This window comes from Dipteris shenzhenensis, chromosome 8 (assembly GCF_047967505.1).
Source record: "Dipteris shenzhenensis isolate YYH24624 ecotype China chromosome 8, Dip_SZ_1.0, whole genome shotgun sequence".
In the NCBI taxonomy this organism is placed as follows: domain Eukaryota; kingdom Viridiplantae; phylum Streptophyta; class Polypodiopsida; order Gleicheniales; family Dipteridaceae; genus Dipteris; species Dipteris shenzhenensis.
The window spans coordinates 46,079,620-46,095,669 of record NC_141603.1 but is presented as its reverse complement, the minus strand read 5'-3'; the positions used below and the strand labels follow the sequence as shown (position 1 = coordinate 46,095,669).

General features: G+C 43.6%; 1 protein-coding gene across 1 annotated transcript in view; it reads left to right on the top strand.

The window, feature by feature from the left end:
* P5CR (pyrroline-5- carboxylate (P5C) reductase) overlaps nt 1–12,074 on the top strand; it is a 52,136-nt gene extending 40,062 nt beyond the window's left edge. Inside the window, exons 7-8 of the mRNA XM_087378011.1 lie at nt 11,381–11,459; nt 11,644–12,074. Of these exons, the coding sequence (XP_087234137.1) occupies nt 11,381–11,459; nt 11,644–11,753 (189 nt within the window). The 3' untranslated portion in view covers nt 11,754–12,074. The remainder of the gene's footprint in view (nt 1–11,380; nt 11,460–11,643) is intronic.
* Nucleotides 12,075–16,050: the final 3,976 nt, after the last annotated feature.

The following is a 16,050-nucleotide window of genomic DNA, read 5'->3' as shown; positions in this document are numbered from 1 at the left end:
CAGGAACTCACAGCCCCTCATAATGCATCTCAAAATGGTGCAAGTGAGCGGATGAATCGAACTATTCAGGAGAAGGTTCGATGTATGTTGTCTTATGCTGCATTACCCCATGGCTTTTGGGCAGAAGCCGTGCAAACAGCAGTTCACATTATTAACAGGTCGCCAAACAAGGCTTTGGAGTTGAAAGTGCCAGAGGAGGTGTGGTCTGGCAAGCCACCTTCATATAAGCACTTACGTGTATTTGGCTGCGAGTGCTTTGCTCATGTACGCAAAGAAGTGCGCACCAAACTGGATCCAAAGTCTATCAGATGCATCTTTATGGGTTATGGTGATGAAGGTGAAATGGGGTACAGGTTATGGGATCCCGTTAAACGGAAGATTATACGCAGCAATGATGTCATCTTTAAAGAGGATAGTGTACACAAGGAACCCGTGCAACCTGTGGAATACAGGAGGGTTATTTATGATGATGTTGGACAGCAAAGAATGCCCATTTATATGCAGCAGCAGGCTGCTGCAGATAACCCTGTTCAAGAGGGTATACAGGCTGAAAATCAGCCAGATAATTTTGCCAATGATGCACCACTGGATATGCCAGCAGATGGGGCTGTAGAACAGCCAGATATGGTGGTACAGCCACCCGTCATGCATGACGAACAGGCTGGACAGCAGCCTAATCCGGAACATTTTGTTAGGAGGAGCACCCGTGTACAACGGCCTCCTGCCAGGTTTGTTCCAGGAGCCAATAATGTGGCTGATTTTATCATGCTGATAGATTGTGGTGAGCCTTCCAGCTTCAAGGAAGCTATGGGAAGAACAGAGAAAAAGAAGTGGGAGAAAGCCATGCAGTCAGAAATGGACTCCCTACTTCAAAATGATACATGGGACTTGGTACAGCTACCTGCAGGCAGAAAGGTTTTGCCATGCAAATGGGTTTACAAAGTCAAAGTGGATTCAAATGCTTTACCGAGGTATAAGGCCAGATTGGTTGCCAAGGGATTTAAGCAGGAGAAGGGCATTAACTTTGATGAGATCTTTTCCCCTGTAGTCAAGATGACTACTTTGAGAGCAGTGTTAGCTCTTGTTGCTCATGACGACATGGATTTATGTCAGATGGATGTGAAGACAGCTTTTCTTCACGGAGATCTCCATGATGAGATCTATATGAGTCAGCCAGAGGGATATGCTGTTAAAGGGAAAGAGCAGCTTGTGTGTAAGCTCAAGAGGAGCTTGTATGGACTCAAGCAGGCGCCAAGAGAATGGTACAAGAAGTTTGATGCCTTCATGCAGTCCCAAGGGTATCATAGGTGTGAGACCGATCATTGCTTGTACACCAAACAGGCAAAGGATGGCAGTTTGATGCTACTCATTCTATATGTGGATGACATGCTTATTGCCAGTAAATCTCAGCATGAAATTAGTGCTTTGAAGAAACAACTGCATAAGTCTTTTGACATGAAAGACTTGGGTGATGCAAATCATATTCTTGGCATGCGGATTACTCGTGACAGGTCCCAGGGACTTTTGTTTCTGTCACAGAAGGAGTACATTGACAAAGTACTGCAGCGGTTTAAAATGGAGGGGGGGAAGTCTATTAGTACCCTGTTGCCTCCACATTTAAAACTCAGCAGTAAGGACAGCCCCAGATCAGATGATGATAAGGCTGAAATGGCCAAGGTTCCGTATGCATCTGCAGTTGGTTCTTTGATGTATGCCATGGTTGCCACTCGTCCGGATATTGCTTTTGCGGTGGGAGTCATCAGCAGGTATATGGCAAATCCAGGCAAGAGGCACTGGGAAGCAGTGAAAGGTGTCTTGAGGTATCTCAAGGGTACCAAAGACTTGTGCATATGCTATGGTAGGCAGGATGCATTGGTGCATGGTTTTACAGATTCAGACTATGCAGGAAATGCAGATAACCGGAAGTCTACTACTGGTTATATTTTCACATTTGCAGGAGGTGCTATATCATGGGTGTCTCGGTTGCAGAAATGCATTGCACTGTCAACCACTGAAGCTGAATATGTTGCAGCCACTGAGGCTTGCAAGGAAGCAATATGGCTTACTCGGCTGGTGGGAGATTTGGGCATTACAGGAGATATGCCAGTTTTGCATTGTGATAGTCAGAGTGCTATCATGTTGGCAAAGAATCCGGTCTTTCATCAAAAGACCAAGCACATTGATGTGAAATATCATTTCATCAGACAGGTACTGGAAGACAAGCGACTCGAGCTTGTGAAAGTGCACACTGATGATAATCCTGCAGATTTGCTCACTAAGAGCTTGCCTACAGAGCGGTTTGCACATTGCCGCCACATCATGGGATTAGGATAAGACCATTCTTATTTTATGGTCTTGTATACAGTAACTGTATATTGCTGTAATTTTTATTCTTTTCTCCCCTTTAGGCACATTGGCCTTTAGGTGGGAGGTTGTTGGGGTAAAGGCACATTGCCAACCCTTTATTAAAGATAGGACACCTATGACTGTCTTAAGACAGTCATAGGGTAAAACCTAATCCTAATAAAACTAATGAGTTTGTGGTGTGGCTCATCACTTCACACCCGCACACTTGAGTCTTCTCTCTCTCACACTCTCTCCCTCTTGTTCTTCTTCCCGCTTCTGGCCCTTCACAAGTATGTTCAAAAACTCTTGGACAGATTCAACATGCATGATTGCAAGCCTATGTCCACTCCCATGGAGCCGGGGCTGAAGCTTACAATGCATGATGCGGGTGAATCAATTGATGTCACACTCTATAGTCAGGCTGTTGGATGCCTCATTTATCTCTGCAATATACGACCTGATATTCAGTTTTCAGTTTCTCAGGTGAGCAGGTATATGCACAGCCCAAATATTATGCATTGGCAGGCTGTAAAATGCATCTTCTGTTACTTGCAAGGTACAAAGTCTTTTGGCTTGATGTTTCCTAGGGGGGGTGACTTGCAGATGCATGCTTACAGTGACTCAGATTGGGCTGGAGACTATGATACTAGGCAGTCCACCAGTGGGAATTGTTTCTTTCTAGGACATGCTTGCATTTCTTGGTTTAGCAAGAAACAGTCTACAGTGGCTACCTCCTCATGTGAAGCTGAGTACAGGGCAGCTTTCACAGCGACAGTTGAATGTGTTTGGCTGTGTCGTTTGTTTGCTGATCTTCATCTTTCATTGGAGGGTCCTTCTCCGATTCTCACTGATAGTTAGAGTGCTATAGCACTGGCAAAGAATCCTGAGTTTCATGCTCGCACGAAGCACGTTGAGGTTCACTATCACTGTGTCAGAGAGAAGTTGCATGCAGGAGAGATCAGTATGATCTATGTGTCAACACATGACAATGTTGCAAACATCTTCACCAAAGCACTTCACGTGAAAAGTTTGAGGCATTTCGCAGTGCCCTGAACTTATCTCCTTTTGGTGATTGATCATTTCCTTGTACATGACATTGGCACTGTAGGGGGATGTTAGAATTATTATTATATTCTAGCAGTGACCAATGTAATGTAATAAGTAGGTTAGGGACACTTTTCCCTCCATTTAGAGGTTTTTGTCCCTAACCACAGTTAGTTCACTAACTACGGTTAGTGAAGGATAAGGTTTTGTCACTTAGACAAAACCTATCCCACTTCTTGTACTACTCACTTCATCTATTGCAAGCACAACGTTCAGCCCTCTTGCTCCCACTCTTTCTCTAACAATGCCATGGTCAAGTTTCATGGTCTTGATGGATTAGTACCTTCTCCTAGATATTATATTATGGAGTTTTTTATTTTAAGGCTTGGTTTTCATTTTAAAACTTGATAAGTTTCCACTTTAAAGCTTGGTATCATACCATGCTAAGTGCACAACTGTATTATCTAGAGACAAGGTTCTAGTCTCAAGTCTTAAGTTTCAACCATGAATCTTGATCAATGATGCTTGCTATGAGCCGTCTCTAGCTCTAGGGTGGATGCCCTCTTCCATGGAATGTGGGAGAGCAATGATTGATTGATGTAGTGTCTCCACACAGGACACTCCTTTGGCTAAACCTATGAATACTACTAGAACACATCAACATTTTCCAAGTTGATGTGTTCATCTAAATAAATCGATATGGGGGGGCACCTTTCTTAATTGGGGGGGGGCAGATTTCGGGGAGCCACAGTCGTAGTCATAGTCGTTGATGGGAGGGGAGCTAATACCAATGCTAGCTGTACTTTTGGTTCTGTGGCCTTTTTGGATTCGGTGTGCACCTTCTTTGGGTCCTCCATCCGTGAATCGACGATGACCTTCTGCTTTAGGATAAAGGTTAGCCTGGACCCAACAGAGCGTTTCACACCAGAAATGCTTTCTCTAATTTGGAGCTTGTAGTGGAGACTCACCTAGTACGTACTCAAAGCACACATTGGGAGACTTTTGGCATCACACTACCCATGCAGACTTATTTTTGAGACGACTTTGGAGATCCTACTAGAAATGGCTCTTCTAGCATGGTAGACTATTAGTCAAACTTCGAGACATGCCTTTGGTGTGAATGCCAGATACTTGCAGTAGAGTGCATATAAATTTTCATTTGAGGTGGCCCAGAGGAGTTGGTAGGGCATTGCACTGTGGGATGAGGAGAGGTGCTTGCTACAACAATTGGATTTTTTATGAAAGAGTAGATATGTACATGGCGATTTTGATTCAAAGAGGAGTCCCTCAGCTAATCACCTTGGATGCAATAACAATATCAATACAAAGACCTTGCTCTCCTCGTGTAGATTTGGTCTGAGAGATTGTTGCTAGTCTCATTGCATGGTAGATACGTAGATCTAGATGCATAGAGGCTAAAGGTGGTACTTAGAGTTTTGCTTCTTAGTGGTTCTCACTTATGTGGTAGGACATTATTCACAATTTCATAGCCATTCGGGGCAGGATTGAGGGCTTCTCACGGGCTGCAAGCGGTGGCAATGCTCAGCTTCTTTCATTAGAAGTGGGACCATGGTTTATTCTTCCCATATTACTGCCATAAGGTATTCATGGCATTTCCACTCTCCAAATTTCTTACGAAATCTTCATTTTTAGCATGGATTTGTACGATGCTCTTCTAGGATTTTATCCTAGAATTTTGTACTCAACTGAAGCTCACTTTCTTGGAAAAAAAAAAGGAAATTGTTGTAGCTCACCTGACAAACTCTAGGGGAGGCAACTAGTTGAACCTTTCTACCGATGTAGGTAGTGTACGAGAAGGGCACTAATCTGGCTACGGTGACTGAACCACTCTTCAGATTCCCATTGCATGTCTTGAATTGGAGGGTGGTCCCACAAGCGAAGTTTCCATTGTGGCGAAATCCTATGTGAGAAGCTCCTACTAGAGCCAAGACTCTGGCTGTAGTAAAACGTTTTTCTATCTTTCTCTCTCCTCTGCATGTGGGCTAGACTAGGAAAATGTAAAGGGTTTCACAATAATCCTTGAATGCAAGGGACATAAGCTACTTTATAGAATGGTATTTCCTTAAGGTAGAGATTTGAGGGTGCATACATGCATTAGAAGATGGATTCATAGAGTTTCTTTGACATTATTCTTCGTTCTCACGAGATTTATTTGCATTATGTCACATTTAGTTCGATAGCCAACAATGCATCTAAGTGTCTGTCAAGCCTTTCAAACCCTGTTTTCTTACCTTCATGTGAGATCTAATTGTAGTGGCATTCAAGTTTGTATAGATTTCCTTACTGAACTTATCTAATAAAATCCAAGGCCACATAAATCAGTCCGATATCCAACGACCTGTGTGAAGGTGCCTCCAAACCCTCATCCAGCTTTTGGTCAATAGTGAACCTTTCTTGGTTTTAAGATCCTTAGAAAAGGTCCATTTGTGAGAGGACTATAAAGTCCCTTTGTGCTTAGGGGTGTTAAAAAAAGTACCTTATATCAAATGATTTGAAAACACTACATTAAAAGCAGTTTATTTCAAAAAATAAGATAAAAGAAAAATAAATAAATAAATAAATAAATAAATAAAAAAATATATATATATATATATAGAGAGAGAGAGAGAGAGAGAGAGATGATGATGATATTAAATTCCATGTGAGACCCTTTAGGATCTATGGGACTGGTGATCACTATGAACTAATAGTGATCCCTTCTATTCAATGTGAGAAAACATGGCAAACTTTATATGTAGTGAGTACTTGTTGGGCTAGCTTGTGTGCTAGTCCTATTACCTTGTTGTGGTGTTCTTGAACCTCTTTCAGGTAGCTTCCTTTTTTTTGCTGGCTGCTCCAGCAGGTTTTTCAAATTATCTCCATTGACACCATAACTTTCTCTGATGTGTGCGTAGGCTCGAGAGTGCAGCTTCCATAAGTTGAAAGAGAAGATTTTGGTCTTGCAACTTGCTCATCTAGGTCTTGGCTCATTGCCTATGGTTAATGCAGGAGTAGATGCCAACAACCCAATGTGGTGGGCTATACAACCAACATATTCCTGGACTCCTAGGCATTGTCCTCCAAAGAGAGCTGTGGGGTGTGGTCTGGAGAGTGCAATGGCCTCATGACGCTCTTGGCTTCTAATAGTTTCTCTACTCACTAGGTAGGGATACCAATGACCACGCTTATGTGCTGTCCCCTGGTCAACAAAGCTACCATCCCCCATGATAGAAGGCTGGTCTAGAGCCGAGACTTGAACCTAGTGACCACTTCATACAGTACCTATTGCTCTAACCTAGCGCCTCTCCAATGATAGTGTCGCGGGGAGGGGGGGTGGTGGGTAGTTACAGATGTTTGCTGATGCAGGTGGTGTATGGGACCAAGGGCACCTGCATTGTCCTTGCAGTTCACTTTGCCTAGGAAGGGAAGAACCCTTTCCAGAATTCTCTCTTAGGAGACAACTCCAAAGCCTTCAGTGGAAGTACACTTTGAAGGTCCGCTGTCAATGGTCCAATGATTTCCGGCCTCTTAACCACTCTAATTCTTTGCCACTGTAACAAAAGAAGCACTTGATTGTCTGAAGGATGTCTCACGAGTTGCAAGAGGCTCTAGGTGAAGGGCCCTTTCAAGTCTTGTATATAATGGACTTGGTAAGGTACTCATCCTAAAAAATTGTCCAATCCAATGAGCCTTTGGGGTTTCATTGTCCTCTCATTTCAAGCCACCTCATATAGCATGGCTACCTTTGTCTCTTCGTTTTGATGTCCTATCTGCCTCATTTGTGCTAGCATACTAGATGCACCTTCAGCTGTTGTCATATGTGGCTCCTGTAGACCTGGTTTGACTACTATTGCATTGTGCCAGCTAATGTGCGTTCTACGCCCTAGCATGAAACCCTCGAGATCTGGGGCAGTAAGTAGATGATGCTCGATCTCTGATAAGACCCGTTTGGAAGATGCTCCAAACGCTAGTGGACTCTAGAGTGTGTGTGAAGATCCATCTATGTGCAGACTGCCATTCTGAAGAAGGCCCTACTGTAAAAGAAGCTTTGAGGCCTCACATGATAAACTGGCCTGGAAGGGCTTGGCTCTGCATATGTGGGTTGATGATCCCTTTCCTCGATTGTCATGGGGAAGGATCATACTCTGCAAAGGAGTGGTGTCTCGTGTGGCATTTGATCCAAGAGTGTTGCATACCAATCGCCGATGTGACCCATGCACTCACTATGAAAGCACCAGCAAACTAGGCCATGGTATGCAAAATCTTGTTGACCACCAATTTAGGCTCAATGGTTTGGAAGAACTGTCTTGTCGTCTTGTCACACTGCTGTACCTATTTGGCCCTTGAAGAATGGTATGAGTAGCCTCCGCACCTGGGCTCCAAAGCGTGCATCCCTTGCGTGGTGCACTCATACTGGGCAGCTGACCATGGTGAGTCTGGCAGCTGCTCCCTAAGCCTCTCAATGGAAGCGAGGTCTCATCGAAGGACCTATCTTCATGATGACACTGGCGACGCAGGCCCGCTGTAGTAGAGGTTACACTTCCTTAGCCCGACTGGAGAGACATTGCTTCCACTCGTACTTTCAGGACCCGCTGACCAAGGTTCTCCTTTTCAACTCCTTGTTGGTCGGACCTGCGGGCATGTATGGTAGCACTTGTTGGGGACGAGACCTCTGTGACACAGAGTGGATGTGTGTGGAGAGATTACAAGTTCTCCTACTTTTACAGATGATACGCAACAAGCCACCTGTTACTCATTAGATCATTCATGCTGAGTTTGGGGCATCACCATTGCAGTTAGATGCGGCATTTGAGACTATCACTAATCTCTACCGCACGTGCGTGCGCACGGATCATGTACCACAGGGCGAAGCAGGCTACCTTGGTTGGCACTAGCATCTTCTATGGTATTAGTAGCTCAGGGTAATAAGAGATGTTGGTACGCACGCACATGCGGGTGGTTTGAGAGATTGGGGTTACATATAGACAGGATGCCACCCTTCCAGTATAGCATTGACGCTCCATTTGTCCCATTCCGGGGCAATGAATTCAACCCAATCATCTGGGAGGATATTCTACATCTACACACATTCAGGATCTGGTTAGCACAGGTAGAGCTCTAGTGATGTTCAGTTTCTATCAAGACCACTGCTTGCACATTTCAGCGGAGGGTTTCATCATCCCACAGTCCACTGGGGTACACCTAGATCCACCTACCACATTCACTCAGGATTGCCCTTGGATAGTTATGTGTGTCATCGCACTGGCTCCGCATCGAGAGTAGGTGTGCAGAGGGGATACCTAGGGAGAGTTGTATCCGCACATCGTGTGAGCGCCATGAGGTGGAGTCGGAGGAGCAATTCTTTTTCCATTGCCTAGTCTACTATGAGTGGACGATACCATTGCCTTTTCAAAGATGGATTTGAGGGCCTCTCTAGACTCTTCCTATACCCAAACTAGAGATGCTTGATGCTTTTATTCATGAGGCAGTTCGACATAGAGATCGTCTCATTAGATCGAGGAGACAAGAGTAGGGGTATCGTGCTCGGCCCATCCCAGAGTATGATCACAAAGTTCTTCTAGGCAGAGCAGGTTGCTATCACAGTCACGATTAGCAGGAGATGTAGAGACCCTGAGATCAAGATGCGACACACTTGGCAGAGGACAGACACACAGATCACACTCATTGACATCTCCTCTGTTTTCAGACGTGGGGTGCAGCCAACCATGGTGATAGTGGCGCTCGTTAGACATCGGGTAGCGGCCAACAGGTAGTGGCCAGGAGGGCACGACAGGGTACTCATCTAGATAGCAGAGAACGATCCATTACGGGCTTCTTGCCTACACTGCCTAGTCCAACGTTTGATGTTCTATATGCCTATTGTATTGTATTGGATTAGATTGTGTCTCCACATGAGAAGGATGATGTTAGGATGGCTACATAGGTTTATGGTGGACATGTACTGTGATATCACTGACTATGTCTACATAGTTCTCTAGCATGCTCACTCAGTAGCTCCACTCTTTTGCTCATTGTATCCGGTTTTTCTTCAGTCTCATAGACCCATCGGTCTTGAGTAGACTTTAATAACTTTTCTTTCTTTCTTTCTCTCTCCCTCTCTCTCTCTCTCTTATATATATATCCTATGCACGTACACTATATGATGTCCCCGATCAGCCTACACCTAATCTTTTGCCATAGTTATCAGGGAACATGAACGTTCCGAAAATCTGGGTACCGGAACGGGAACGTTTCGGGAAGAGGGAACGAGAACTAGAACGCCATGTCATACATGACATGTCATCATATGACATAAAACTATGCTAGAAAATGAAAGAAACTTCATATAAGCTCTAAAATACCCATTTGAAACTTTCAAAGAGCAAAATAAAAAAATAAAAAAATTTGGTGATGTTCCAGGGCCGTTTCGGTTCTGCCTTGCTTCCCGGAACGGCTTTCTAGATGTTCCGGATGTTGGAACGCCGTTCTTTGGTAATTATGTCTCTCGCACATACCACACCCCACCTCTTGCACACCATTCACAGCTGATGGTATTAAGCAAGCAACCGTGAAGCTTCATAACGGCCAAGCAAAAGATCACGAGGGTCTACATATCGAATTCATTGCTTATGTGATAAATGCCCTAGCCTCGAACTTAGCGAAGCTCTTCAATGAAGCGGTTTGCACAGGCTTTCCGCACACCTAGACCCTCAATACCATCACTCCCATACACAAGGCAGAAGATCCCATGAGGCCAGAAAACTACAGGACCATTATGATTGGACGTGTCATGTGGGAGATCTATGTATTAGTACTTGATAAGAGGTTAGCATGACCAGAGAGCTTCGAGGCCTCAAAGTAGTGGGACAGGCAGAGTTTTGGGTAGATCACGGGACTATGGACTGTATACTTACGCTCATGGTGGTCATTGAGAAGGCCAGGGCACGTAGATAGAGAGTTTATTGCTGCTTTGTGAATTTCCGCAAAGCTTTTGACACATTGATGAGAGCCTGACTTAACAGACGCCTACAAGAGATGGGGTATGATCAAGAGATCACTTGGGCAGTTATGGCACTTTAAGAGAGTATTGGGTAGGGTTCGGACAGGTACAAGACGGAACAGATGAGATGATGAGCACCATTGGGGTCAAAACAAGGTTGTCCACTATCATGAATCTTGTTGGGTCTATACATTGATGAGCTTGAGACTTTTAGTAGGACCCTCGGAGGGGCTGGTTGCTCTCTAGCCGGATCTTTACTCCAGATTCTCCTTTACGCGGATGACGTGGTCTTATTATCCTCTTCAGTTGAGGGCCTCTAGTGGCACCTGGATGTACTCAATACCTTTTGTGAGACACATGACTTGAAGGTCAACCTTGGTAAAACCAAGGTCATGATTTTCAACACATCTCGGGCAACCATGCACAGAGAGCACTTCACGATGGATGGGTTGCCAGTCAAATACCTCGCTCTCTGGCTCGATTTTCACGATGCAACTAGCATTATAGGCTCAATTGAGCAGGGGGTACGTTGTGTTGGCTAGACTCGTGCGAGGGTGCTTTCACTCTCATTTCAAGACCCTCGGACCAAGACTCTCCTCTTGAAGGCTTTGTTTTGGATTTTTGGGGGAGGGTGTGTTTTTTGTAGCAAAGACAGGGGAAGAGCGGGGAGGGGGATGCTGGAGCGAAGGTGAGACTACTGGGTGGGAAGCAGCCAAATGAAGACGGGAGAGTTAGAATAGTTTTTTTATTGTAAAAAAACAATTGGGGGGGATGCCGGGGGGGGGCAGGCGGGAGGGCTGTGTGGAGCAGCAAGCACTGCCGGGCCTGAGAAAAGAAAGGGTTGGTGGGGAATGAGAGATGAAGCTCAGGGGTGGGGGAAAGAGAGGTGCACAGAAAGGAGGCAAGCGTTTAGGGTGAACACAGCAAGGAGCAGCCAACATCATTTGAGATTTCATTTAGTGATTATGTTTGCATTTGGTATGAGTACAGGTTTTGGGAGCAGCAAAGATGGTTCGGGAAACAAAGAAGCATCCTGGACAGCTTAAAGATGAGGTTACCTCACCTGCAGGTACTAACTTTGCATGTTCCTTGTAATTGACTATTTGAGAATGATAGCATGCGGCAATGCTTTTGAATTTGTAAGCGGTCCCTGCAATTGCATCTTTTTGTGATGATTGTCAATAGAAGCAGAATAGAGATATGGTTTGGCTTTTGCTATATGTTGCTAAGCTTGGTGGACACATTCATCACAGGTACTACCATTGCTGGCATACAGGCTTTAGAGAAAGCAGGTTTTCGAGCAGCATTAATGGATGCTGTTGTGGCTGCTGCCGAACGAGGTGAAGAGCTTTCAAGGATGTAGGATTGGAACCTTTACGGCTTCATTGTAGGATATTGCTATGAGCAGCATTGATAGTCGTTGTTGTGGCTGCTGCCAAGCAAATTGAAGAGGCTTTTAGGGATGTATGATTAGAATCTTTTACAATTTCATTTTAGCATAATGCTAGGTGATGATTCTTTGGATATTTCATCAATGGCATTGGAATGGAAATATTGAAGGTACACTTTCAGTTTTAGTATAGGATTGGACACCTTTACAGCTTCATTGCTTGATATTACTAGGTCATGAGTCTTCGGATGCTTCTTAAATGGCATTGGAATAACTATTTTTGGTTTTTGAATGTGAAATCTGAGGACTCAACATTTTTTACAAAACCTGATATTTTAGGCTAAAAGCATAAAATGGTAAACATAGGTGGGCCGAAGTGTGTCCTGTATACTATTTTGAGTTTCATTTTAATTGACGCTTTGGTGTGTAAGTTGGACTAGCGAGGTTTGTTGGCATGTGTTCGCAATGATGTGGTTGATTGATTGACTAAAACCAAGAAGGTGGTTGACCTATGGGTCTAAGTATGGTTATGCATTGTGTTTGGTGGATTGACCAAACCAACTAGGTGGTTGAACTATGGTTACACATCATGAAAGTCCCACGGGATAAGAACTAGCTAGCTGGGCATTAAGATTGGCTAGCTTGTTGTGCATTTAACACTTTATGCTTTTGCATAGCTTGCAAGCTGCTAGAAAAGAGGCTTGCATATTTGCATGAGCTTGCGAGTCGATTGTACCTTTGTCATTTAGTATCGGATAGACAACAAGGTGGTAATTGGGAGGATATCTCGAACCCCCTCCTACTTTAATTGGTATCAGAGCAATTTGGTTGAGCATGGGAAAGGGTTTGTGAAGTTCTTTCTCCATGCAAATTCCTTATGGATCGTTGCAACACAATCCAAGAAGGATGTGTGCTCTGTGCCCATGTGGGCAACTAGTTATGGTACCCACATGGCATACTATAATTAGGCCACACCTCGGAGGTTCACTAAGGACTATTACTTTACTAAAGAGGATACCATGTCAAATCGTCATGTTCTTAGATTTTGGCTAAGTTGTACTTAGTTTTATGTGAATCCTTTCTATCCTTTTGGTTCATCAACCAACTAGCCATTTCCTCATCTACAAATATGAGAGGTGTGCTAGCAACTATTAAGGGTATTGATTGCAACATCAAAGGCCATGTCAAACCTTTGAATAGTGTTGTCTCTCACAGCTTGGCATATTTCTCTAATCCTCTCTACCTCCTCATCTGATATAACAGAAGAAGACAATAGAGATTGGATTAATGTTCTCTTCCTTGGTAGTGACTAAAGTGTCGTTATCCCTCTTAAGAAGAGGGCTTCTTCATTTTCTCTCTTCCTTCTATGAGCTTGAAAGTTTCTTTAGTTGGTCTATCCAACTTACCTACCCACTAATCTTTGAAGTACACTTTAGTATCATTCAGAATCAATTGATCCTACCTTAAATGGTCCTTTATTACTTCTAACAGTGCAGCTTGGGCACAAGAATCTTCCTATCTGGCCAAGTCCTCTAGTCCCTTCATCTTTTCTTGATTTTTGTCCATCCTTTGAGCTCTAATTTTTGCCTTGTCCTTCCTGGCAGTTTTAAGCATGCTCTGAGTGTTTTCTATAGCTATTGCCCATGAACATGAAACTAGCCTATTTTTAGAAAAGGCTACTTCCCAAACTACTTTAACCATAGCCAGAACGCCCTTAGGGTGAAGAGCTTTGGGTCTGTTGCCTTAAACCAGGAGGAGCATCTTTGGCCAAAACCAAAGTCACAATAGAGGGAACTTGGAAACAAGTTTATGATCTGACATTGTGAATAATGAGTGTTCTTGAGTCTTTATAGAGCTAATGTTACTACACAAAAGTCCTTGGGAAACATAGAATCTGTCCAGTTAGCCTCCCTCCTAAATTTACCAACCTGACCATTTTACCAGGTGAAGTCACCCTCTAAATCAGAGTCTACTAGTTGAATTTGATCTTTGAATTCTTCCCAAGAATCTAATTAGAGCCCTTGATTACTGTCCCCTTTTCCACCCATCTATTTAATTTCCTTTCTACCATATCAAAATCTCCAAGGGCGAAACAATCGCCTTCTGCAACATCAAGAGAATTGTCTTTCTATCTGCAGTAGAGTTTGGGGCATAAATAGAGACAATTGAAAATTAATGACCCTTCATTGAACATTCAAGCATTAACCATCTATTTTGGGATTCTGTTACAACCTAAAGCACACTTGCATTGTATGGAGAAAGAACTCCAATTATAGTACCCTCCTTCCCTTCATTATGAGACGTGCGATGCTAGTTTCTTCTTCTATCAATTTGCTCTCTCAACTATCACTAGAGATCTTGACCTCTTGAAATGCTAGGAAAGTAGGAGAGAGGGATGAGCTATCTCATCTCCTCTACCAGGGTCAGTTAACCCCTAACATTAAGCATCAAGAAAGACAAAGATTTAGCTCGCAATTTTTTTTCCCCCTTTTTATCCTGAGGGGAAGCTATCTTGGCTTGATATTGCCTTATTTTATTTTGCACAATTGTAAAGGCCTTACCTTGATTAGTGTCATCATTGCTTCCTAGATTAGTCTTAGTCTGCTCCTCTTCTGAATCTTCATCACTTAACCCATCTCCTTCCATTGCATCTTCTATATTGACATCTTCTCGAAACTGCTGTGACCATCTTATTTCAATCATAACATCATCCTCAAGTCCCTAATTTTCTTTAGCCCCCTCCTTAGTCTTCCTTTCTATTAAGGGCTAGCGGGTCTTCTTCAATCACACTTCTCTCGATGGAATAGCCGAGTATAGAACTCTTCTTTCATTATAGTAATCCTCAGGTCATGTTGAGGATCAAGGGAGGAAATGGCTAACTGTTCTAGGTCCAAGCTCTCTATAGATGAGTGCTTAGACTCCATTTGCCATGATGGACCCTTGTATGCTGGGTCTTTTGGAACACCTCATCCAATTACCAGTGGTTTGTCCTTCTGGCACTGCATAATATCCAACTTCACGCTTGGGGTTGCAAGCTGAGTCTCTCCTCACACTCTGTACTCCTATCGGATAGTCGATGCTTCTGCGTGCCTCCTTTGGAAACTCAATTCTAGCTCAAAGACCACATCAGCTCTCATGATTAGACGTGGCCAATTTCTTTGACTCAAGAACTCTTCACACTTCCCTGTGTATCTCTGCCTTCTTTCCGAGCATGTATCAGGTATTGGTTAAGTCATGAATTAGCCAATTAGTGGCATGAATTATTTCTTTAGTTCACACTCTAGCCTTTAAATACAACACTAGATTATGCGGTTACTCAGTGGTATTTCTTGTGCTAGTTCACGACACCCAGCAACTGTTTCAACTCATTCTGTTGGTTAGCATGAACCTCTCTCAATGACTGTGCACTTCATTCTAGTCTTGTTATACTCAATCCACTTGATTTCCAAACTTAACAGCACATCAACTCGCAATTTCAATTGACCCTTTCCTAGTAGGATTGTCAAATGTTGATACTTTGGTTTTCTTGGTGTGCGTTACTCGTGAGCCATTAACCTTGTGCAGTGATTGGACGAAGATGCTCGCTCTTGCAATCCTTGGTTCACTATGTATATGCGTTCTTGGTTGTGATGAAAGCAAATGCCAACAAAACAACTTGGAGGTTGGGGTTGCTACTGAAGGGAAAACCGTATATGATGACCGGGGATTGAGTTAGAACAATTGAACAAATAGTACAAACCCATATAAAAAACAAGTTGAAGTAAAAGCCACACTTGTATTAAAGAAGTCTATTACAACCAAGACACCTTAGCTTGAACTAAGCACTCAGGAGAAAATTCGTAACCTAGCAAGCCAAGTGAGAGAGAGAGTTTGTGAACTACACTATGTCACTCGGGTCCCTTCTCTCCTCCCTGTTACAATGCTTCTTCTACTAAGACTACTGCAGAACTAACTTTTATAGCTGGTATGCTCAATTTTGGTGGACCACTTCGCTGCTCACCCCATTGATCTACCACTGTTAGTTCTAGGTTGCCTTCGCTTCAAACATGAGGTCACCATTTCTTGTTGCTGATGCTAGCCATTCAGAAGTTAACTAATGATCACCACTTCCTATTGCTAATGCTAGTAGAAGTTAACTAATGATATGCTTCATTGATCGCCAATCATGGGCGCCACCCTCTCTTGCACTTGTGTTGGTAAATCTACCTAGCCTAACCTGAGGGCCAACACTCGCTCAAAGATCTACCCTTGTCAATGATGCAAAGGTCCA